Below are 25,163 nucleotides of genomic sequence, written 5' to 3'. Positions count from 1 at the left end.
TACAGAGACTGATGTGACTGTGGGGGAGGGGACATTAGAGCGTAAGCTCCTCTGGTACAGAGACTGATGTGACTGTGGGGGAGGGGACATTAGAGCGTAAGCTCCTCTGTACAGAGACTGATGTGACTGTGGGGGAGGGGGCATTAGAGCGTAAGCTCCTCTGTACAGAGACTGATGTGACTGTGGGGGAGGGGGCATTAGAGCGTAAGCTCCTCTGGTACAGAGACTGATGTGACTGTGGGGGAGGGGACATTAGAGCGTAAGCTCCTCTGGCACACAGAAAACATTCTCAGTGTGAAGCTCCTTCAGTCTGAATAAGGCACTGTGGGAGATTGGCGGAGTCGGTGTCGGTGTCACGTGGGATCGGTTTTCTCTGGCGTCGGTCCCGATGGTCGCAGACGGTTCTCCTTGACACAGGAGACACATTCCAGCTCCGCTCGGCACTTCCTGGGAACAGGAAGTCTCTGGTACACAATGTATCACCTCCTCCTAGACGGGATCTTCTGTTTATACCGGAGACCAGACACACACACACGTCTCCGCAGACACGAAAAACGGCTTTTGGGAATTCGAAAAATTACAAAAAAAAATTTGTTTCTGTAAAATACTTAAAAAGAAACAATGTTCCAGCAGATCGAACCCTCAGGAGGGACGTTGTGTCTGTTAGGGGCCCCCGATATGGTTGTGTCTGTTAGGGGCCCCCGATATGGTTGTGTCTGTTAGGGGCCCCCGATATGGTTGTGTCTGTTAGGGGCCCCCGATTTGGTTGTGTCTGTTAGGGGCCCCCAATTTGGTTGTGTCTGTTAGGGGCCCCCGATTTGGTTGTGTCTGTTAGGGGCCCCCGATTTGGTTGTGTTAGGGGCCCCCGATTTGGTTGTGTCTGTTAGGGGCCCCCGATTTGGTTGTGTCTGTTAGGGGCCCCCGATTTGGTTGTGTCTGTTAGGGGCCCCCGATTTGGTTGTGTCTGTTAGGGGCCCCTGATTTGGTTGTGTCTGTTAGGGGCCCCCGATTTGATATGACCGCTGGCTAAATATTGGCTAAAGCTGGACACACACCTACAATCAGATCTGCCAACTATGTGGTAGAAGCCCCTTTCCCCACCCCCACCTCCAATCCGATACAAACTGGATCTCATATTATACCGTTTCCAGTTTTGGTACATAAAAGGCTGGGCATACACTCTACAATCAGATTGTTCAATCTTGTTCAGACTGCCCATACACTGTACAATGTGACTGTACAATCTCCTTTAGATCTACGTTCAGCTATGCGGTACAAGGGCCGGTGTGACTGGAATCTGATTGGACGGACAGGTTTGTCCTCATATTACATGGTTTTGGTAAAGCTAACGGAGATTGTACAACCAGATTGTATAGGGAATGGCCAGTTTCGGATTTACCAAACAATGTAATATGAGGAACTGTCAGTTCGATTTCTATGAAGTCGGGCCGGCCCTGGCCGCACATAGTTGGTGGTAGATCTAAAGAACTTTTTACAATCAAATTGCATAGTGTATGGTCATGTTTAATGGAACAGTCAAGAGATTGTGCAATCAGATTGCAATGCGTGTGGCCAGGTTAAGAGCAGCAATCGGCCGCTTAGTAATAGAGCAAATGGATCCCTGTGGAGTAGTAGCATGTGGTAGGTGTAGGCAGGGGCGGACTGAACATTTGGAAACTCGGGGACTGCCCGAGGGCCCGGGGTCAGTAGGGGGCCCCATGAGATGCCCCTGGTACCTTTTTCATAGACTTTTTTGAGTTTGGGCAAGGACACAGGGGCCCCATGATCCCCTATTGCCCGGGGGCCCCATGATCCCCTATTGCCCGGGGGCCCCATGATCCCCTATTGCCCGGGGGCCCCATGAGTTGTCAGTCCACCCCTGGGTGTAGGTCATAAACGATGACACCAAGAAGTCATTGGGGGACGGGCGGGGGGGGGGGGGAGGGGACTGTCACTGCTGCATGCTAGTCGTGTGTATCTGACACCATAGGGATCCATTTGTTCCATCCGTGAGCGATTGTTGCGTCACCCAACCCCGGCTGTAATATGACACTGTCAGAGCTACCGATGGGAGGGGCTGCAGGCACAGGGGCCGGTCACATGGCTTCCATTGCTGAGCCAGCTGATTGGCTGTCCCTGGCTTCACAAATTTCACCGATCTGGAAGAAGCGTCACACTTGTCCCGAGTCGGTGATTCACCGGAGAGAGAGGCAGCCGGTGCTTTCAGATGGAGGCCCAGCTACGCATTTCTTCTACAACGTCTGTAGATCGTCTACCGCGGTGACGGCGGGATCATGGAACCCCAATACGGTGAAATCAGAACTTTATAGAATTGTACGGAACCGGGTCCACTATATGGAATCCTATGGAACTATTCTAATTATATGGAACTACGCGGAACTACATGGAACCACATGGAACTACGCGGAACTACATGGAACTACATGAAAACACATGGAACTATACGGAACTACACGGAACTATACGGAACTACACGGAACTATACGGAACTACACGGAACTAGATGGAACTATATGGACCCGTGTTCACTATATGGAATCCTATGGAACTATTCTAATTATATGGAACTACACGGAACTACATGGAACTACATGGAACCACATGGAACTACACGGAACTACACGGAACTACATGGAACTAGATGGAACTACACGGAACTACATGGAACTACATGGAACCACATGGAACTACACGGAACTACACGGAACTAGATGGAACTAGATGGACCCGTGTTCACTATATGGAATCCTATGGAACTATTCTAATTATATGGAACTACGCGGAACTAGATGGAACTACACGGAACTAGATGGAACTACGCGGAACTAGATGGAACTACACGGAACTACACGGAACTAGATGGAACTACACGGAACTACATGGAACTACATGGAACCACATGGAACTACACGGAACTACACGGAACTAGATGGAACTATATGGACCCGTGTTCACTATATGGAATCCTATGGAACTATTCTAATTATATGGAACTACGCGGAACTAGATGGAACTACACGGAACTAGATGGAACTACACGGAACTAGATGGAACTACACGGAACTAGATGGAACCACATGGAACTATACGGAACTACACGGAACTAGATGGAACCACATGGAACTATACGGAACTAGATGGAACTATATGGACCCGTGTTCACTATACGGAATCCTATGGAACTATTCTAATTATACGGAACTACACGGAACTACACGGAACTACATGGAACCATAAATAACTACACGGAACTACACAGAACTAGATGGAACTATATGGACCCGTGTTCACAATATGGAATCCTATGGAACTATTCTAATTATATGGAACTACACGGAACTACCTGGAACTAGATGGAACTATACGGAACTACACAGAACTATACGGAATTACACGGAACTAGATGGAACTATACGGAACTACACAGAACTATACGGAATTACACGGAAGTAGATGGAACTATACGGACCCGTGTTCACTATATAGAATCCTATATAACTATTCTAATTATAAAGAACTACACATAACTATACGGAACTATTTATAACTATGGAACTATACGGAACTATTTATAACTATGGAACTATACGGAACTATTTATAACTATGGAACTATACGGAACTATTTATAACTATGGAACTATTTATAACTATGGAACTATACGGAACTATTTATAACTATGGAACTATACGGAACTATTTATAACTATGGAACTATACGGAACTATTTATAACTATGGAACTATACGGAACTATTTATAACTATGGAACTATTTATAACTATGGAACTATACGGAACTATTTATAACTATGGAACTATACGGAACTATTTATAACTATGGAGCTATTTATAACTATGGAACTATACCGAACTATTTATAACTACGGAACTATTTATAACTACGGAACTATTTATAACTATGGAGCTATTTATAACTATGGAACTATTTATAACTATGGAGCTATTTATAACTATGGAGCTATTTATAACTATGGAACTATACAGAACTATTTATAACTATGGAACTATTTATAACTATGGAACAATATGGAACTATTCATAACTATACAGAACTCTGGATCTATTTATAATTATACAGAACTATATGTAACTACACGGAACTATTCTTAGCTATACGGAGCTATAAGGAACCATGTATACATACCTGCACACAACTCCATGTATGGGGATCTATATGTCATTCTATGTAACTACACAGAACTATATGTAACATTACACAGGGAGGCGGAGCCTCAGGAAAAAAAGACACAGACAAGTCAACAGTATCAACAATTTATTGCAATAAAAACAGCAGTAGAATATGATTTGATATTTATTTTCAAGTGCCTCTTACCCCTCCCCCCCTCCCTCCATACCCCCCCTCCCTTCATACCCTCCCCCCCCTCATACAGTTACATATGTTAACCCCTTTTCGACAGCACAGGTCGTGCCGCAAACACGTTTCAAGAGGTACAGAAAAAAAAAAAGCGTTAAATATAAACGGCTGAGCTCAGTTCTTGCCACTTTCAGCCCCGCAATACCTCCCCGCTTCCTCGTGGCTACAAGATGGCGGAAGAAGCAAACGCCGCGACCGCTATCTCTGAGATAAGGTCAGGCTGAAATAAATCTAAAATTCGAGACCTTCGCTGGCCCCAGCGGCAGCTTTGTCAGACGAGGGGCCGGAGGGGCCCTTTTTTGTTTCGGTCACCGATCCTTTCTATCGTATAACGTGTTTATAAGACGCAGCCGGGAAATGCGCAGTTAATGGATGCAGTAATGGAAGACAGAGGATGGGGGGGGCACATGGGGTTATAAAAAAAAAAAAGCAGCTGGTATGAGGAGACTAAGTGCAACAACTCCCTCCCCCCCCCCCCCGGGGCGACCCAGAGACGTATAGATGGATATCGTTTCACCGAAAGGGCTTTTCCGAACGGGATTCCTGCAGCTTAAAGGGAAGCTACAGATGAACTCGATCTGGCCCTTAAAATAGACCCCCCCCCCGTCCTCTACTAACGAGCCAAGACATTCGATATCGCCTTCGCCGAACGCGGGAGTCCATTTACAGTCCGCCGAGTCTTAGTTTACACCTCTCTCTGTGTGCGGAAGACGCGGCGACCGAATTACGGCGTGTGGCTCTGCTAATTCAACAGTTCATTCCTACCCAATGGAAAACCAAGATGGCGGAAATAGTCTGACGTATATTCGGGGAGGATTCAGAGAGCATCTGATCCTCGGTGGCCCTAGAGGTTGTTAGTGGAGTACAGACCCAAGACAAAAAAAAAACGATGTTACCCTCAGCAAGAGAATTTCCAAAATGTTGGAAGATGCGCCAACGTGACCCCATCCATATGGTACCAAACATTCCTTTTCAATGGGACTCTTAAGCTGGGCAGTCATGTTCAGGGGCGGACTGAAAACTCATGGGGCCCCCGGGCAATAGGGGATCATGGGGCCCTTGTGTCCTTGCCCACACTCAAAGCACACCCAAACAGGGGCGGACTGACAACTCATGGGGCCCCCGGGCAATAGGGTATCATGGGGCCCCTGTGTCCTTGCCCAAACTCAAAAAAGCCTATGAAAAAGGTACCAGGGGCATCTCATGGGGCCCCCTACTGACCCCAGGCCCTCGGGCAGTGCCCGAGTTTCCAAATGGTCAGTCCGCCCCTGCACCCAAAAAAGCCTATAAAAGGTACCAGGGGCATTTCATGGGGCCCCCTACTGACCTTGGGCCATCGGGCAGCGCCCGAGTGCTCGAATGGTCTGTCTGCCCCTGGTCATGTTACAAATTGGTCTCTATACAATCCCTCCTAAAGTGCCATACACGTGTTGATTTGTGATCGATCTAGGAAGGAGCGGTCGCAGGCAATTCAGTATTGAACAAAGACGGAAAATATCGATCACTGAGCCGTGAACGTCATAAGACCTTCCTTTGGTCAATCTGTATTATGACTCGTTCAGGGGCGGACTGACCATTCGAGAACTCAATGCCCGAGGGCCCGGAGCCAGTAGGCAGCCCCATGAAATGCCCCTGTTACCATTTTTATAGGCTTGTTTGGGGGGGCTTTGAGTGTGGGCAAGGACACGGGGGGCCCCATGATCACCTATTGCCCGGGGGCCCCATGAGTTGTCAGTCCGCCCCTGGACTCGTTCTTCAACAAACCAGCAGATACGTGTTGGAGTTATTAGAAGCGATCGACAACGTTCTAACCGAAGAGTCTAAATGGATCAAGAGCGCGCTATATGAGGAGCCACTGTCTGAAATTTTATTCGATCTGATAGTTAATTCGCATTGAATGAATGATTGAATGATCTTGATTCATGCATGGCAACCATTGGATTTACCAAAACTATGTCAAGGCCTGCTTAATCGATTGAATTTATATCCAATCGGGTTGCTCCCCTGGTCTATAGGGCTATTGGTAAATCAAAAGGGGATTGTACAATCAGATTGTAAGGTGTCTGGCCAGCTTCAGTCTATGAGAAGAGAAGCCTGGGGTTGGAGTCTTTTGCATCGAATGGATCAGATCATGTCAGAGGGTTCACCAACTGGAAGCTCTTACTACCAAACCACAAACTATACTTGAAAGGGGCGCATTGCTGACTGTTATCAGGACGGCACCCCATAGCTAGAAATCGATGTAAAAAAAGACGTAGGCTAGCGTGACTTTCCTTAATGATATCAAAGAGAAGGACCCCTGAGTCAAGTACAGCCAGGCACAATGAAGGGGCCTTCACAGAAAGCCAACCCTCATCTAGACAACTTGATTATCTTATCTGTTTAACGGCAGCCATTTTGAATTGCCGTGGCTCCTCCCGCTATCCCTCTCAGTACACATTTCCATATTCCTTGGCTGTCTCTCATACCCTCTGTTACACGGCAGCCATTTGGCTTTCCTGTCCCTTTACACGTTACATGGCATCCATGATTAATTCTGTCATGTGACCTCCAACGAGCCCTCCACCATGAAGACATTTTGGAATCCTGCTATGTGACCCCCAATAAGCCCTCCACCAATAGGCTACTGTGGATTCCTGTTGTGTGACCTCACTGAACCCTTTATCTAGCAATAGTCTTGGATTAATGTCAAGCCACTCCAGTAAGCCCTCCTCTAAGAACCAATTTTGCATTCCAGTCATGTGATCTAATGTGAACCCACCATCAAGAAAGAATCTTGTCAGGTGACTCCACCAAGCCCTCCACCAGAAACCAATTTTGGATTCCAGTCTTGTGATCTGATGTGAACCCGCCATCTAGAAAGAATCTTGTCAGGTGACTCCACCAAGCCCTCCACCAGAAACCAATTTTGGATTCCTGTCATTGAACTCACCCTGGCCACCATCTCAAAACCATCCTGGAATCTTGTTGGGTGACCTCTCTTCTCCCACCACCCTAGAAGCCACTCTGCAGTCCTATGACTTCACTAAGCCATCTATGGTGCAGCCATTTTGGATTCCAGTCATGTGAACTCCCCAAGCTCCCCATGTAGACACCATCTTGGAATTCTTTCAGTTGACTTTACCAAGCCCTCCACCAAGAAGCCATTTTGGATTTCTGTCAGGTGACCTCACTTCTCCCACCAACCTAGAGGCCACTCTGCAGTCCTGTGACCTCATCAAGCCATCTACGAAGCAGTTATTTTGGCTTCCAGTCATGTGAACTCACCAAGCTCTCCATGTAGAAACCATCTTGGAATCCTGTCAGATGACTCCATTACGCCTTCCAACAAGAAGCCACTAGAGATTCCAGTTATGTGACTTTACTGAGCCCACCAAGAAACCATCTTGGAATCCTATCAGGTGACTTCACTAAGCCCTCCAGCAAGAAGCAATTCTGGAATCTTGTTGAGTGACCCCACAGTGTCTACCATCTATAAACCATCTTGGAATCCTGTCAGGTGACTCCACTAAGCCCTCCACCAAGAAGCCTTTATGGAATCCTGTCAGGTGACCTCACTTCTTCCACCACCCTAGAAGCCATTGTACAATCCTGTGACCATCTATGGAGAAGCCATTTTGGATTCCTGCTACGTGAAACCCACTGAGCTCCAAACAGTGTACCTCATGGAGTCCAACACCTAGTAGCCATTTTGAACCCTGACAGTCTCCTAAACAATCTAGCAGCCATTTTAAGATCTTGACAGTCTACCTTACCACACAGCAGCCATTGTGAAGACCTGCCAGTCTACCTCAAGGAACCAACAACTCAGGCGCCATTTTGAAACCCTGCCATAGAAATCATTTTGGAATCCCACCAATCTCTCCTCACCAATTCATGCCAGGCTGCCTAGTGGAAACCAAAGTATGGCTGACATTCTGGAATCCTACCCTCTACCTCGGACTCTACCACAAGATGACCCGCCTATGGCACGCAGCTCATGGCATGGCCGCCATTTTGAATTCTTTATGTATAGAACATACTCCATCACAATTTGAGCATGTACAACTCTCAGCAGACTTGCTGGTGGCTGTAGTTTGACATCATGGCCGCCTTGCCTTGACATCATTGGCTGCTCGCTCTTGCCTTAAAGCTATGGTACGAAGGCGCGACTCCAATATTGCAATGGATTCCAAATGTCCAACACCCACCCTCGCCTGATTACATTCCAGCCTGGCGTTATGCCTTTTTCCCACGATTGGCCGGAATAAAATCGTTACCTGCAAGACAATAGCAAAAACCTGAGCCATGCAAGAAAAAAAACCCCAAAAAAGACATATTCAGCGCTATTTAAAGTGTACCTGTCACCCATGAAGGCCATTTTGCTCGCCATGAGAAAGCAGCTTATTCATTTGCTAGGAACCAGTCAGACCCGCCAGGGGCACAAGAGGCTCGATGCCTCAGCGATCGGGCTGACTTCCAGCAAAGGAATCGGCTCAGTTTCACAAAATGGTCATCGCCATGGCAACTGGTACAGGAGATTCCTTCCAGAACCGGCATCATTGTGAACGCGGTATTACAGTCTCGTTAGCTTCGTGTTTACTTTTTTTTTTTCTCTCTTTCCAACAAAATAAAAATTAAATATGACATCGAGACCGTTACGGAAGAACATAAAGGGCGCGGAGCATAATCCGTACTTCCCGTCACCCGCCGCCCAGATAATACACGCACATGCGCCCAGAGACCGCCAAGGAGACTTCGAAAGAATCAGTCGGAAGCTGACACCAAGTAAAGGAAGATAATAGAGGGACTGGTATACCCAGCCACAAGAGTAGTGCCACGGCATCCGAGCAGCTTCAGTCCACCCATTGGCAAGGTCAAGCCTTTAAAGGGTAACTCAACTTTGAATCGGATTTGATACCGTAAAATTCCATTTTAGACACCATCAACTTTGTTCCTTTACGCCCATACAGGATCCTAAAGCCTTGACATTCTGAGGCCCTCCCTGTGGCCATACCAGGGGTGTATTTACCACAAGGCAAACAAGGCATTTGCCTAGGGCGGCATTTTTCAGGGGGGCAGCACTGCCCCATGGAAGAGGGGATGGAAGAAAGGACACACACGGCATGGGGATCTGGTGGGTTCCAAGAGAGGTTGTGGGTTTCATGACGTTGTACGCACAGCCTGACTCTCGTTCCCGGGGATGTGAAGGTGAGTGTCTTTCTCTCTCTCACCATGGGGGATGGTGGCTGGTGCATGGGGGGCAGTGGTAGTTGAAGGCTCTCTCAGGTGGGGGGGAAGGGGTGTTCTTGGTCAATGTCAGGCTCTCTCTGCGGGGGTTGCCGATTTTTGTGTTGCCTAGGGTAAATACACCACTGGGCCATACCACACGTTGCCGTTAAAGGCGGCATAGACATCGAACGTGGCCCTGGGAGCAGAACGCTCACTCTCTTTCACCTCATGCCCACTTCCAGAGCCTGCACAGGTCAAGGGAACACAAAAAAAGATCAAAGCTGATCATTTTGACCGCCGGTCAGGCCCGTACCAAGCTGACCAGGAAAAAGGTTGAGTTGAAGCCTTCAAAGCCAAGGGTTGTGTGGGCAGCTGGGACCTTCCAGGAGATCGGCTGAAACGATCCGCCATCAGAAGATTGATGAGTTTGCACCATTAGATCGGATTCCTCCATCAATCCTCTAAGCATCTCCACATACCCCAGCAGGTGATCTCAGGTCAGGGCTCAGACTGCACACAGCACCTCTATGAGTTAAGGACCTGAGGGCTCCAAGTTACCGAACGGCCTCTCGAAGAATGCTCCCCTGAAGGACACCTTTGATAAGGCAAAGGGTGCAATCAGGGGCGGACTGACAACTCATGGGGCCCCTGGGCAATAGGGGATCATGGGGCCCCTGTGTCCATGCCCAAAGTCAAAGAAGCCTATGAAAAAGGTACCAGGGGCATCTCATGGGGCCCCCTACTGTTCCAGGCCCTCGGGCAGTGCCTGAGTTTCCAAATGGTCAGTCCGTCCCTGGGTGCAATAGACACTAGACAGGGGTAGGCAACCTGCGGCTCTCTAGCTGTTGTGGAACTACATTTCCCATGAGGCATTGCAACATTACAAAACTGAACTCTACAGCTATGACTTGCAGAGGCATGATGGAACTTGTAGTCCTGCAACAGCTGGAGAGCCGCAGGTTGCCTACCCCTGGACTAGAATGACTGGAATTCACTCTTCTGGCCGCCAGGGAGTTTGAAAAGGTGCATTCCGACTGGCCTCCTGGGATCTGTAGTACTTCTGGGGGTTATTTTTTGGAAACACTACAGGAAAAATAAAAATAAAGTACACTTCCCAGAATGCACAGGGAAGCGTGACGAAAAACATATTCTACGACAAATGACCCTTTCCAGATCCGGGTGACTTGTCACAAAGACAAATTCCTATAGACGTTTGGCACTCGTGGAAGAACCTCGTTCACCTCCTAGGCCGCCATATTGTTTGTAACCCTTTCAATACCAAAGCACTACCCCCCATCCCCCACCCTTTCCAATGGAGCCATACAGGCAATATTGCCAAACAAAACTCAGCAACACCAACCTCCGCTAACAAAGGGGTGGGGGGGGGCCCATCATTCTGATCCTTCGGCCTAAGCTCGCGATGGGTCATCCCACCACCTCCACATTAAGGAAGCTATAAGTTACACACGCACAGAAGGATATTCAAATTTCAAAAAAGAAAAAGAAAAAAGTAGTTAAAATATTCATAACAAAAACACAAATTCTCTGCCACAGGAAACCGAAAAAAAAAACAAACAAAAAAGCAGAAATACAACAAATTCTTCTTTTAAAAAAATACAAATCGTAATTCTTTCTCCTTTTTAAGTACCTTAAATTTTCATATATATATATTTCTTTTTAAATAACAAAACAATAAAGAGGAACACGCGATATTGCACGGCTAAAAATCGTTTGTTTTTTTTTTTGTTGTTTTTTTTTTTTTTTTTTTTCCATTCGTCAAAAGAATGTTACATGTCAAAACAGTTCTTGCATGCAAAGGTGCACAGTATTCCACATATATATCTATATATATGTATATTTTTTGCAAGGTTAAATCATGTAAACAGTATATGAAGCAGAGCGAGAGGAAGCAGACGCTCTGTCAGGAATTCGGATATATGTTCAACAAAAAAAAAAAAAGTTTTTTTTTTTTTTTTTTTTAAACTTTCCCAAAGTATACTTGTTACCATTTTCAAGGCTCTTTAATGGGTTCACCGGTGTCAAAAGTAATGAACACCGTCCAGCGAAAAAGTGACAAGTATACTTTTGCCCATAGGTGAGTGAACAGAACCGCGCCGGCCCATAAATCGCCGTATCTATTTGCAAAGTTACTTTTTTTTGTTAAAAATGTGAAAAAAAAGTAACACCTTACCCAGCTAGATTCACAAAATATATATTTTTTTAATCTCTTGCTGCCCAGGTAATGCAAGGGTGCGCTTTAACACCCACATGGGCGGCAGAGGTTTCTGCGCTGAGAGTGCGCTCGCTGTGCACTCTCAGACCAGACGCCGAGCGGTCCAAGACACCCTCTGGTCTGTGCTGATGATCGGGAGTCGGCGGGACCAGCTCCCAATCATGTGGCCAATGTGACAGCCAATCACAATGGTCGCATGACTAGGCAGACCTTCCCACCCCTTGGGTGTGACAGAATGCGGGGGCGGGTGGTTAGGGGTTAATGAACCACCTTACCTAACTAGACAGAAGTAACCAATCCTGTGGCTCGCGCGTCGCGGTCTGCTCAAGTTCGCTCACCTCTGGCTTTAAGCAGCAGTCAAGATTTTTCACTCTTTAAATAATTGTCGTGCTGTATAGTACGGTGATAAGGAGGAGCCCCAAAAACATGATCTGTAGGCGAAAGACATGCTGACCTAATAGTAAAAGTGACTTTTCTTTCCTCTTTCAGGAAGCGCCCATTGGCACTTCCAGAGCCTGCACAGGACAGCAACACACAAAGAAAAAAATGACCAAAGCTGATTATTTTTCGCTGGCCAGTCAGGCCAAGCTGACCAGTCAGGCCAAGCTGACCAGAGGGTTGCTAAAACGGCCAAGGTCAGCCTTCTCCAGAAGGCCAGGGACTGTGGGACAGCTGAGCTCTTCTCTGAGATCTGCCGAGAAACAAGCAGAAGGTTTGCACCGTTGACTCAGATTTCTTCATTCAGTCCTCTGAGCATGTCCAGAAGAATCTCCCCCGGAACCCCCGACCATCTCAGCACGGGTGATGTCAGATCAGGGCTCAGGCTGCACACAACAAAAAGCCTCTCTATGTCATTGGGAAGAACGCTCTCCTGAAGGTCACCTTAGATAAGGCAAAGAGCTCAATAATCCATAATGATAGGAAGCCACCCTTCTGCCCTACAACTCTTCCAGGAAAGTACATGTAAACCTTTCAATCAGCTTTTATAAATGGTTTTTGAGATCTCGCCTGCTCTTTACTAAAGTGAGATGGGGAACCATTTTTGGCTCACAAAGGGCTCGAGCCTTTAGGTTTTTGGACAAGCTTAAAATTAGGTACAAGAACAGCTTGTGGCTTTGTCAAACAGACCTGAGACTTGGAACATGCCCTACAAACCATCGTTGGCCATCACGGATGGCAACCACATATCAAGCTATTCCAGGCAAGCAGTTTGGGACAAAATCTGGCCAAATTGTTGGCTTCCATAGCAAAAATGTGCAGTCATAGTAAAGAGAGCAATTTCAATCTGACCTTCTTGAGTTTCTTGAGATCTAGCCTGCTCTTTACTAAGGTGACTTACAAGCTGTAGAACAATTTTAAACTCACAAAGAGCTCTAGCCTTTCGATTTTTGGACAGGCCTAAAACTAGATACACAGCACACAAGGAAAGGTCTATGTGGTTTTGTAAAACAGGCCTAAGACTTGGAAAAAGGCCTACAAACCATCATTGGCCATCACGGAGGGCAACCACAGGCCACATACCAAGCTATTCCAGGCAAGCAGTTTGGGACAAGATCTGGCCAAATTGTTGGCTTCCATACCAAAAATTTGCAGTCATAGCAATGAGAGCAATTTCAATCTGAACTTCTTGAGTTTCTTGAGATCTAGCCTGCTCTTTACTGAGGTGACTTACAAGCTGTAGAACAATTTTAAACTCACAAAGGGCTCTAGCCTTTTGATTTTTGGACAGGCTTAAAACTAGATACACAGCACACAAGGAAAGGTCTATGTGGTTTTGTAAAACAGGCCTGAGACTTGGAAAAGGCCTACAAACCATTGTTGGCTATCACAGATGGCAACAAGCCACATACCAAACTATTCCATGCAAGCAGTTAGGGACAAGATCTGGCCAAAGTGTTGGCTACCACAGCAAAAAGTTGCAATCATAGCAATGAAAGTAATTCAAATCTGACCTTCTTGGCCTTCTTGAGATCTCATCTGCTCTTTACTAAGGTGACTAACGAGCTGTGGAACCATTTTAGGCTCACAAAGGGCTCTAGCCTTTAGATTTTTTGGACCAGCTTAAAATTAGGTACACAGCGCAAGAGGAAAAGTCTGTAACTTTGTCAAAAAAGGCCAGAGACTTGGAACATGTCCTACAAACCATCTTTGGCCACGACAGATGGCAACCACAAGCCTCATACCAAGCTATTTCATGCAAGCAGTCGGGGACAAGATCTGGCCAAGTTACAATCATAGCAATGAGAGCAATTCCAATCTGACCCACTTGACCTTCTTGAGATCTAGCCTTCTCTTTACTAAGGCGACTAATGAGCTGTGGAACCTATTAAGGCTCACAGAGGGCTCTAGCCTTCCGATTTTTGGACAAGCTTAATACTAGATACACAGTGCAAAAGGAAAGGTCTGTGGCTTTGTCAAACAGGCCTGAGAACTTGGAACAAGGCCTATAACCATTGTTGGCCATGACAGCTACCATAGCAAAAAACTACAATCATAGCAATGAGATCAATACAATCTGACCTTCTTGAGATCTAGCCTTCTCTTTACTATGGTGACCAACAAGCTGTGGAACCATTTTAGGCTCACAAAGGGCTCTAGCCTTCTGATTTTTGAACAAGCCTAAAACTAGATACCCAACGCCTGTGGCTTTGTCAAACAGGCCCAAGACTTGTAACATACCCTACAAACCATCATTGGCCATGACAGCTAACTTAGAAAAAAGTTGCAATCATAGCAATGAGAGCATTGCAATCTGACTTTCTTGAGATCTAGCCTTCTCTTTACTATGGTGACCAACAAGCTGTGGAACCATTTTAGGCTCACAAAGGGCTCTAGCCTTCTGATTTTTGGACAAGCCTAAAACTAGACACCCAACGCCTGTGGCTTTGTCAAACAGGTCCAAGACTTGGAACATACCCTACAAACCATTGTTGGCCATGACAGCTAACTTAGAAAAAAGTTGCAGTCATTGCAATCTGACCTTCTTGAGATCTAGCCTTCTCTTTACTATGGTGACCAACAAGCTGCGGAACCATTTTAGGCTCACAAAGGGCTCTAGCCTTCGGATTTTTGGACAAGCCGAAAACTAGATACCCAACACCTGTGGCTTTGTCAAACATGCCCAAGACTTGGAACATACCCTACAAACCATTGTTGGCCATGACGGCTAATTTGGAAAAAAGTTGCAATCATAGAAATGAGAGCATTGCAATCTGACCTTCTTGAGATACCCAGCGCCTGTGGCTTTGTCAAACAGGCCCAAGACTTGGAACATACCCTACAAACCATCGTTGGCCATGACAGCTAACTTAGAAAAATTTGCAGTCGTTGCAATCTGACCTTCTTGAGATCTAGCCTTCTCTTTACTATGGTGACCAACAAGCTGTGGAACCCTTTTAGGCTCACAAAGGGCTCTAGCCTTCCGATTTTTGGACAAGCCAAAAGCTAGATACCCAGTGCCTGTGGCTTTGTCAAACATGCCCAAGACTTGAAACATACCCTACAAACCATCGTTGGCCATGACAGCTAACTTAGAAAAATTTGCAGTCGTTGCAATCTGACCTTCTTGAGATCTAGCCTTCTCTTTACTATGGTGACCAACAAGCTGTGGAACCCTTTTAGGCTCACAAAGGGCTCTAGCCTTCCGATTTCTGGACAAGCCAAAAGCTAGATACCCAGTGCCTGTGGCTTTGTCAAACATGCCCAAGACTTGGAACATACCCTACAAACCATCGTTGGCCATGACGGCTGACTTGAACCAGTGCTGGACATTAACTGATGTACATTTGTGAGCTATCTGTCCTTCGACTGGTTCAACAGCTTTGTAACCGAATCCCAACATGCTCAATCCCAACTGGAAGACCTTAAGTTAAACCCACTCGAAAATTTGCTTACTTGTACAAAATCAGGAGAAAAAAAAAATATTCTCAACGTTTCGTAAACAAAAGGTTTTGTAGCACCCACCAACCTCTAATTAATAAAAAAAGAACCTACGTTTTTTGTTTTTTTTTTAATTTCAAAAGTGCACATGTACAGCTGCCATAGAGAAGGCTCGTTACCGCTGGGGAGTCAGAGGGAAGGGAGGCGACTGGCTAAGCTTAGGAAGATCATGAACTTTGGGAATTATCTCACGGTATCATGCAGCACGACTGAGTACCAAGATGGTAACTCCAAAGTCTTCAAGCACTGAGAAAAAAAAAAAAATTAACACAATGGTTTTTATCCAGAGTAAAAAAATAAAAGTGGGCACATTTGTCAGTAGATATGGAATCTGAGATACCTGGCAATGTACCCTTTTTCGGACAAAGGACCCTTCAGTCATTCATTGCGCCCCCTGGCGAAAAAAAAAAAAAAATAGTGTGCGCAGTCTGGCTACGACAGGGTCCCGGGTCGGTGTCCGCGTTGGCAAATCTCCTTCAGACGTAAGAATAAAAGAAGACAGTTGTCCCCAAAATCTCTTTATGAGCAACACCCACGGCTGGTTAACTTTTTGAAGCCCCTACAAGTCAATGTTTTTTTGTTTTTTTTTAGTTTTTCCCCCCAGGCAAAAAAAAAAAAACAGCTGCCACCAAGCAGCCTCCCCAAGATGTAACGGTATGATTGTTGGGGGCCACGGAAACCCCTAAAAAAGACGACCTTAGCTGCTGTATGAGATTATTTTTTTTTATAAACCAGATCTCTCCGTTTTATTTTTTGTTCCAGCTCTGCTCTCCGGGGGTTCTTGTGGTGTTGTATGCTGTGGTTGATATGAGCGGTGAGATTCTTGATGGCGGGACAAAGATCTGGCGTATTCGATTCTTTGTCGATCGGTGTGTGTGGGGGTTTTTTTTTTCAAATTTGAAAAGATCGTTTGGAAGTGTTTAGACGGCAGGAGGGGCCTTTTCGGACATGAGGACGGCTTCGATCCGTTCGTCTTCTTCTATCACCACTAGAAAAAGTAGGACAGGGTTAGGGGGTGGCTTTGTTTCCATGGTGTTCAGCTGCATTGACATCCTAATAAAAGAAGAAAAGAAAAAAAAAATCCTCCCAACGCAAGGTAGAGCTCGCAGGGGGGGGGGATCTGAGCGCAGAAACGCTGCTCACCGTTCATCGCTGCTCCGTCACTGGCATCTCTCATATCATGTCCTGCATAGGTGCAACCTAACCGGGCCGGGAGGGCAATTCCTGCCTCCCCGCCGCTCTCCACATCACCATGAAAGACAAACCCCAGGAAGATACAGAAGACAAATAATGCTCTTTTCAGTAATACATCATCACCAGGGGTGGACTGCCCGAGGGCCCGGGGTCAGTAGGGGGCCCCATGAGATGCCCCTGATACCTTTTCATAGGCTTTTTTGAGTGTGGGCGAGTACACAGGGGCCCCATGATCCCCATGAGTTGTCAGTCCACCCCTGATCATCACATTTATTTTTTTCTTCAGAAACTGAACCTGACTTGATACCAGCCTCTTGCCCTCCCCGGGAGAAGCAGCGCAATGACCAAGGAATGAGCTAATCGGCCTGCTGCTTCTCCTTTCACTGCCCAGTCACAGGTTGGGGGAGGGACAAGACCTGTAAGTGTTTTTGAACTGCAGCAGAGAAAATTCGGGTCTCTAGTCCTGCCAGGTAGGGCTGTGCTGTGCGGCAGAGCTATGTAATTCTCAGGACGGGGTGGACTGAAATTCAAATGCTTCAGCAGATAAAACAGTTCCCATATATGTAGTTTATTTGTGTAACGCAAGGCCTGAATCCGGCCAAGCCGGCCATTTTGTGTGGCCCTCGCACCTCCTCTGCAGCTGCAGCAATCCCCTCGTCTCCACCCCTACCTTGTCTAAGCAGTCGGCAGCAGAGAGGAGGCCAGATGTCCTTCTCCAGATCCTGCGCTTCTCAAAGCAGCAGCGGAGAGGCTATTCTCTGCCACCACCTTGTCTTCGAAGTCGGCAGCAAAGAGGAGGACAGATGTCCTTCGCCAGATCCTGCGCTTCTCAATGCAGCAGCGGAGAGGCTATTCTTTGCCCCCACCTTGTCTTAGCAGTTGGCAGCAGAGAGGAGGACAGATGTCCTTCTCCAGATCCTGAGCTTCTCCATGCAGCAGTGGAAAGGCTATTCTCTGCCCCCACCCTGTCTTCGCAGTCGGCAGCAAAGAGGAGGCCAGATCTCCTTCACCAGATCCTGCGCTTCTCCATGCAGCAGTGGAGAGGATATTCTCTGCCCCCACCTTGTCTTCGCAGTCGGCAGAAAAGAGGAGGCCAGATCTCCTTCACCAGATCCTGCGCTTCTCAATGCAGCAGCGGATAGGCTATTCTCTGCCCCCACCCTGTCTTAGCAGTCGGCAGCAGAGAGGAGGACAGATGTCCTTCTCCAGATCCTGCGCTTCTCAATGCAGCAGCGGAGAGGCTATTCTCTGCCCCCACCTTGTCTTAGCAGTCGGCAGCAAAGAGGAGGCCAGATCTCCTTCGCCAGATCCTGAGCTTCTCCATGCAGCAGCGGAGATTCTATTCTCTGCCCCCACCTTGTCTTAGCAGTCGGCAGCAGAGAGGAGGACAGATGTCCTTCTCCAGATCCTGAGCTTCTCCATGCAGCAGCGGAGATTCTATTCTCTTCCCCCACCTTGTCTTAGCACATCTCTGCCTCCCCTGGTCTCAGCATTCAGTAGACTCTAGCCCTTCTTTGGTCCTCCTCCAGACCCTGCACTTTCTGCTTCCAAGCTCTGATGCAGCAGCACAAGGTAAGGGGCGTGCACTGTGATGTAAGGGAGGGACTCTTAACTTCTGATGGTGGGGGGGGGGGCTGATATCTGATGTAAGGGGGGGGTGCTCTGCACATCTAGTCTTACAGGTACACCCGGCCCTTTAAGGGCAACCATAATGCTGATGCGCCCCAAGATGGAATTGAGTTTGACACCCCTGATTTCGCCTGTCCGCCTGGAGATGTAAAGAGGACCTGTCAAGATAGGAATATGGGAGGAGCTAGAGTCCCTTTAAAGGTAGCCTCCAGTCCTAACAGAAAAACATCCTTTCCTGCGTTTTCAAAGCTAAATATCAGCTATAAAATCTTGTCTCCGTTTTTGAAGCCAAGAGGATTACAAATATGCAAATCAGCTCTTCTCCTATACTAGGCACCCAGAATAATGTATGGTCCGTGCCCCCCTCTGATGTAGGTTCCTGTTGCCTCCTGAACCAGTTCCCCACTACGACTGACACGGGACAGAAATGGGGCATTTTGGTTCCTGATTCAGACCTGCTGAGGAGGTGCCGTTGCCACAATTTTCCATCTAACTGGCCATTAGTGTCACCCAGAAGAAGGGCAGCTTAGGTAGCGTCGGGTTCTAGAGGTGGAGATGTTTGGTGCACCTTCTGTCTCACTTTATATTTCCTAATATAGACCATTCAACCTATTCAATACAATGAGGCCATTTGGGGGAGGTCATGGGAATGGACTGCCAACGACTAGATGTGGAACATTTGGGCCAGGTCATGGGAATGGACTGCCAATGACTAGATGTGGAACATTTGGGCCAGGTCATGGGAATGGACTGCCAACGACTAGATGTGGAACATTTGGGCCAGGTCATGGGAATGGACTGCCAACGACTAGATGTGGAACATTTGGGCCAGGTCATGGGAATGGACTGCCAATGACTAGATGTGGAACATTTGGGCCAGGTCATGGGAATGGACTGCCAACGACTAGATGTGGAACATTTGGGCCAGGTCATGGGAATGGACTGCCAACGACTAGATGTGGAACATTTGGGCCAGGTCATGGGAATGGACTGCCAATGACTAGATGTGGAACATTTGGGCCAGGTCATGGGAATGGACTGCCAACGACTAGATGTGGAACATTTGGGCCAGGTCATGGGAATGGACTGCCAACGACTAGATGTGGAACATTTGGGCCAGGTCATGGGAATGGACTGCCAACGACTAGATGTGGAACATTTGGGCCAGGTCATGGGAATGGACTGCCAATGACTAGATGTGGAACATTTGGGCCAGGTCATGGGAATGGACTGCCAACGACTAGATGTGGAACATTTGGGCCAGGTCATGGGAATGGACTGCCAATGACTAGATGTGGAACATTTGGGCCAGGTCATGGGAATGGACTGCCAATGACTAGATGTGGAACATTTGGGCCAGGTGGTAGACTGACCTCAAGATCATCTTTTTATAGGGTTGAAAGGGACAGCTGGTGGACTGCCTCAAGAAGTGACAAGGACAGCCAACCGAAAGGTGGACTCTATGGAGGAAGTGAACAGTTGGGCTGATTCCTGGAAAAACGTTCAGAGACAAGCTGTAAATGGGTCACAAATAGGGTGAAAATAGACCACCTGATCTTTAGTTGGAATAGGAACGGGTACAGGAGGCCAGATGACCTCAACATGGGCCAAACTTGGGGACAACTGGACAACTGAGCTAACGCTATCTGGATTTGTACCATACTGATTTGGGCTTTTTGGGTACAACATGTCCCTTTAACTGCAGAACATGCAAAGCCCATGGAGTGGGACACACCTTGGAGATCTGAAGATACTAAATATAACAACAGAAATGATTGATGTCAAAACCATGCGGACAACTGACCTGAAGCTGTTGTGAAAATTGGATTCAAGAGGATAGTCATCTTCTAGAGGTGCTAAAAACAGGACAAGAGTGGACACTTTACCTCAAGATGGTCTGAGCCAGGGGCGGACTGACAACTCATGGGGTACCAGGGGCATCTCATGGGGCCCCCTACTGACCCTGGGCCCTCGGGCAGTGCCCGAGTTTCTAAATGGTCAGTCCGCCCCTGGTCTGAGCAAAGGTTGGAATGGTCCCTGGAACCTCTGCTAGATGTCCTCTAGGTGGACACAAATAGGCCTGAAAATGGACAGATGACCTCTAGACCTCTGCCTGTCAAAAGCTATGGATAGTGATGGCCTATTGGGAAATAGTCTGGATGACTCTACCATCAATGGCTTTACACAGGTGTCATGTGATCATTTATAACCAATGCCAATGCGATGAGGTCATAGGCAGTTTTTCGACAATGATACTGCCTGGTACCTCAGCTTCTCTGCATGATGGATATTTGTGGGGTCAAACAAAGGCCTCTTCAGGCACAAGAGTGGGTTGCTCTCACTGGCGGCCATACTGATTTGGACTTTTTGGGTACAACATGTCCCTTTAACTGCAGAACATGCAAATCCCATGGAGTGGGGACACACCTTGGAGATCTGAAGATACTAAATATAACAACAGCAGAAATGACTGATGTCAAAACCTTGGGGGGACACACAGGTTTAGGGGTGCAGACAGACAGAAGAAGAGGAACATATAGGTTTAGCTGAAGGAGGTCAAGCATAGGGGTACAAAGGTTCAGTCTGGGGGTGCAACAACTATAGAGGCTAAATTTGGTTGCACAGACAAAATTATAGGGACACAAACTCATTTTGGGGGTGCAGATAGTATAAAAGGAGACACATGCTCAGTTTGGGGGTTCAGATAGAATTAAAAGGGACACATGCTCTCTTTGAAGGTACAGATAATATTAGGAGGGACACATTCTCAGGTTGGGGGTACAGGTAGTATTAAGAGGGACACATGCTCTTTTTGGGGGTGCAGATAGTATTAAGAGGTACACATGCTCTGTTTAGGGGTACAGGTACGTATTAAGAGGTACACATGCTCTGTTTGGGGGTACATGTAGTATTAAGAGGGACACATGCTCTGTTTGGGGGTGCAGATAGTATTAAGAGGGACACGTGCTCTGTTTAGGGGTACAGGTAGTATTAAGAGAGACACATGCTCTGTTTGGGGGTGCAGATAATATTAGGAGGGACACATGCTCTGTTTGGGGTGCAGACAGTATTAAGAGGGACATACACTCAGGTTGGGGGTGAAGTATTAAGAGGGACACATGCTCAATTTGAGGGTACAGATAGTATTAAGCGGGACACAAGCCCTCTTTTGGGGGGTGCAGACAGTATTAAGAGGGACACATGCCCTGTCTGGGGGTCCAGATAGTATTAGGAGGGACACATGCTCTATTTGGGTCTATTTGGGGGTGCAGATAGTATTAGGAGGGACACATGCTCAGTTTGGGGGTGCAGATAGAATTAAGAGGGACACATGCTCTGTTTGGGGGTGCAGATAGTATTAGGAGAGACACATGCTCTGTTTGGGGGTGCAGATAGTATTGAGAGGGACACATGCTCTGTTTGGGGGTGCAGATAGTATTAGGAGAGACACATGCTCTGTTTGGGGGTGCAGATAGTATTGAGAGGGACACATGCTCTGTTTGGGGGTGCAGATAGTATTAGGAGAGACACATGCTCTGTTTGGGGGTGCAGATAGTATTGAGAGGGACACATGCTCTGTTTGGGGGTGCAGATAGTATTGAGAGGGACTCATGCTCTGTTTGGGGGTGCAGATAGTATTAGGAGAGACACATGTTCTGTTTGGGGGTGCAGATAGTATTGAGAGGGACACATGCTCTGTTTGGGGGTGCAGATAGTATTAGGAGAGACACATGCTCTGTTTAGGGGTGCAGATAGTATTGAGAGGGACACATGCTCTATTTAGGGGTGCAGATAGTATTGAGAGGGACACATGCTCTGTTTAGGGGTGCAGATAGTATTGAGAGGGACACATGCTCTGTTTAGGGGTGCAGATAGTATTGAGAGGGACACATGCTCTATTTAGGGGTGCAGATAGTATTGAGAGGGACACATGTTCTGTTTGGGGGTGCAGATAGTATTGAGAGGGACACATGCTCTGTTTGGGGTGTAGACAGTTTTAGGTACACATACTCAGAAGGTGCGAGTAGAATTAAGGGGCCACATTCTCAGCTTGGGGGTGAAGGCAGAATGAAAGGGTGGGAGTGCATACCAAAATTTAGGGACACACAAACTTATTTTTGGGGTGAAAGAGGGCCGTATCATGAGGGGAGACAGGCTGTGCTCAACTGCAGGCAAACAGTATTATGGGGACACACAAAATCCCATTTTGGGGTGCAGGCAGAATCACACAAAGCACAGGCTCAGTCTGCACAATATATGTTGGAGGTGCAGGCAGACGGCATAATAGGAAAAACACACACTTTGTTTTGGGGTGCAAGCAGAAGGGAAAGGGTGCAGCTGGAATGGGCGAGGGGGGGGCACATAGATTCATACTGAAGACTCACCTCTCTTGCTGCGCCCAATCTGGCCAAGTTTGGGGGGCCTCTTGCCTCCCCCCTGGCCAGAGCTGCCATAGAAGTTGCCGGTGTCCTGAAGGCGGCAGGTGAGGGGTATCTGGCCATCCCCCCCATCGGCATAATGCCCCCGCTGCTCGGCTTCACTGAAGGGCAGCACTTCGGACATGCTGACACCGATCACAGCCCACTCCGGAGGACGCTGATCACTCACCACGGAGACCCCGATCACATCGTCCGGCTGGGGGAGCGGGGGGACCTGAAGAAGGAAGAGCTCCACAGTCAGGACGGGGCAGGAAAAGGGAGAACAGGGGTGAGCAGTGGGGTGGGGGGGGGATGATAGACTTGAGTAGGTGGGGGGAGGGGATTAGAAGGTGTGAGGGGTAAATCAATGACTTACTGAGGAAGGGGGACAGGGAAGAAGAAGGTAGCACACTTTTTGGGATGCATTTAGGGGGGTAGATTACATTGTCTGGAGTTAGCCAATGCTGTGGTTTTGTGGAAGGTAGGTTGCCTTGGCAGAAAAAGGTAAGAGGTAGGTTACCTAGTGGGAGGGGGTTGTTTACCTACTGGAAGGGTAGGAGGTAGGTTATCTATTGGGAGATGGGTTGATTACCTACTGGAAGGGTAGGGGGTAGATTACCCAGTGGGAGGGGGTAGGTTGTATAGTGGGAGGGTAGGAGGTAGGTTACCTAGTAAAAAGGTAGGTTGCAATGTGGGAGGATAGGTTACCCAGTGGGAGGGTAGGAGGCAGGTTACCCAGTGGGAGGGGGTAGGTTACATAGTGGGAGGGTAGGAGGTAGGTTACCCAGTGGAGGGGGTAGGTTGCATAGTGGTAGGGTAGGAGGTAGGTTACCCAGTGGAGGGAGTAGGTTGCATAGCGGGAGGGTAGGAGGTAGGTTACCCAGTGGGAGGGGGTAGGTTGCATAGTGGTAGGGTAGGAGGTAGGTTACCCAGTGGAGGGGTAGGTTGCATAGCGGGAGGGTAGGAGGCAGGTTACCCAGTGGGAGGGGGTAGGTTGCACAGTGGGAGGGTAGGAGGCAGGTTACCCAGTGGGAGGGGGTAGGTTGCACAGTGGGAGGGTAGGAGGTAGGTTACCCAGTGGGAAGGGGTAGGTTGTACAGTGGGAGGGTAGGAGGTAGGTTACCCAGTGGGAAGGGGTAGGTTGTACAGTGGGAGGGTAGGAGGTAGATTACCCAGTGGGAGGGGGTAGGTTGTATAGCAGGAGGGTAGGAGGCAGGTTACCCAGTGGGAAGGTAGGAGGTAGGTTACCCAGTGGGAAGGTAGGAGGTAGGTTACCCAGTAGGAGGTGGGCTACCATTGAAGGTAATCACCATCAGCAGGTTGGGGGGGGATGAAGGGTACAGGATTGGACCTACCTGGTGGGGGGAGGGGAGGAGAAGCGTACAGGACACCTGTGGTGAGGGGGTGTAGGTAGGTTACCTAGTAGATGGAGGGTGATCACATTCATTCCTTGGGGGGGGGGGGGGGTAAGGCTGCTGTCGCTGGGGATCTGAATCAGCTCTACAGATGATGGGGGGGGATGTAAACACGACACCTGTAGGGAGGGGTGGGGGGGAATAGGGTGACAGAGGTGAGGAGGGGGACCTGTTGGAGGTGGCGGGGAGGGATGGGGGGGTCTCTGCGGCTGCAGTAAGGGGAGGGGGGGCACTTACCTCTGTACATTGGACGGCAGAGCAGACAGAAGCAGATAATACAGCTCTATGATAAACAGGTAGGAAGAACAGACAGAATGATGACGGATAGAGAATGGGGGGGAGGGGGGAGGGGAGTATTAGGCAGGGGGGGGAGGGGAAAGGGGGTATTAGGCAGGGGGGGTGGGATTGAAATTGGGGCAATCAGCAGAGGCAGCAGAACCTACCAGAGGGAGAGAGCGGTGCAGATAAAGACAGATCCTGCTGGAGGGAGAGCAGAGACAGCAGGCAGCAGGGAGGTGGAGTGACAGAGAGGGCAGGGAGGGAGACTCTGATGTGGGGGGGAGAGGATGGCTCATACACACACACAGGGGGACTCTGATGTGGGGGGGGGGGGAGAGAGGATGGCTCATACACAGGGGGGGGACTCTGATGTGGGGGGGGGGGAGAGAGGATGGCTCATACACAGGGGGGGGACTCTGATGTGGGGG

The 25,163-nt window shown here is 48.1% G+C and overlaps 1 protein-coding gene across 2 annotated transcripts; it reads right to left on the bottom strand.

Moving 5' to 3' along the window:
* Nucleotides 1–15,851: 15,851 nt before the first annotated feature.
* LOC149429853 (calcium/calmodulin-dependent protein kinase II inhibitor 1-like) lies at nt 15,852–25,046 on the bottom strand. Of its 2 annotated transcripts, XM_089666398.1 has the most exons (4): nt 24,900–24,993; nt 24,694–24,739; nt 23,009–23,276; nt 15,852–16,788 (listed from the first exon to the last, which is right to left on the bottom strand). In XM_089666398.1, exons 3-4 carry the CDS (start codon nt 23,184–23,186, stop codon nt 16,721–16,723), a joined length of 246 nt encoding a protein of 81 aa, XP_089522524.1. In that variant the 5' UTR covers nt 23,187–23,276; nt 24,694–24,739; nt 24,900–24,993; the 3' UTR covers nt 15,852–16,720. The 2 variants fall into 2 exon arrangements, with proteins under 2 accessions (XP_089522524.1, XP_089522522.1); XM_089666396.1 differs by lacking the exon at nt 24,694–24,739 and having other exon boundaries at nt 24,900–25,046.
* Between the last annotated feature and the right edge of the window lie 117 nt (nt 25,047–25,163).

This window comes from Staurois parvus, unplaced genomic scaffold (assembly GCF_062004578.1).
Source record: "Staurois parvus isolate SC_StPar_1 unplaced genomic scaffold, SC_StPar_1.0 ptg002688l, whole genome shotgun sequence".
NCBI lineage: Eukaryota > Metazoa > Chordata > Amphibia > Anura > Ranidae > Staurois > Staurois parvus.
The sequence above is the reverse complement of the archived record's forward strand: the minus strand, read 5'-3'. Positions and strand labels throughout refer to the sequence as shown.

Bases quoted from the DNA above. Each gene is read 5' to 3' on its own strand.
- LOC149429853 (XM_089666396.1), bottom strand. From the start codon at position 25,031: ATGAGCCATCCTCTCCCCCCCACATCAGAGTCTCCCTCCCTGCCCTCT. The intron at 23,277-24,899 runs GTAGGTTCTGCT...TTCCTTCTTCAG, and splicing joins TGCACCGCTCTCTCCCTCTG to GTCCCCCCGCTCCCCCAGCC. The intron at 16,789-23,008 runs GTGAGTCTTCAG...TACTTTTTCTAG, and splicing joins GATTGGGCGCAGCAAGAGAG to TGGTGATAGAAGAAGACGAA.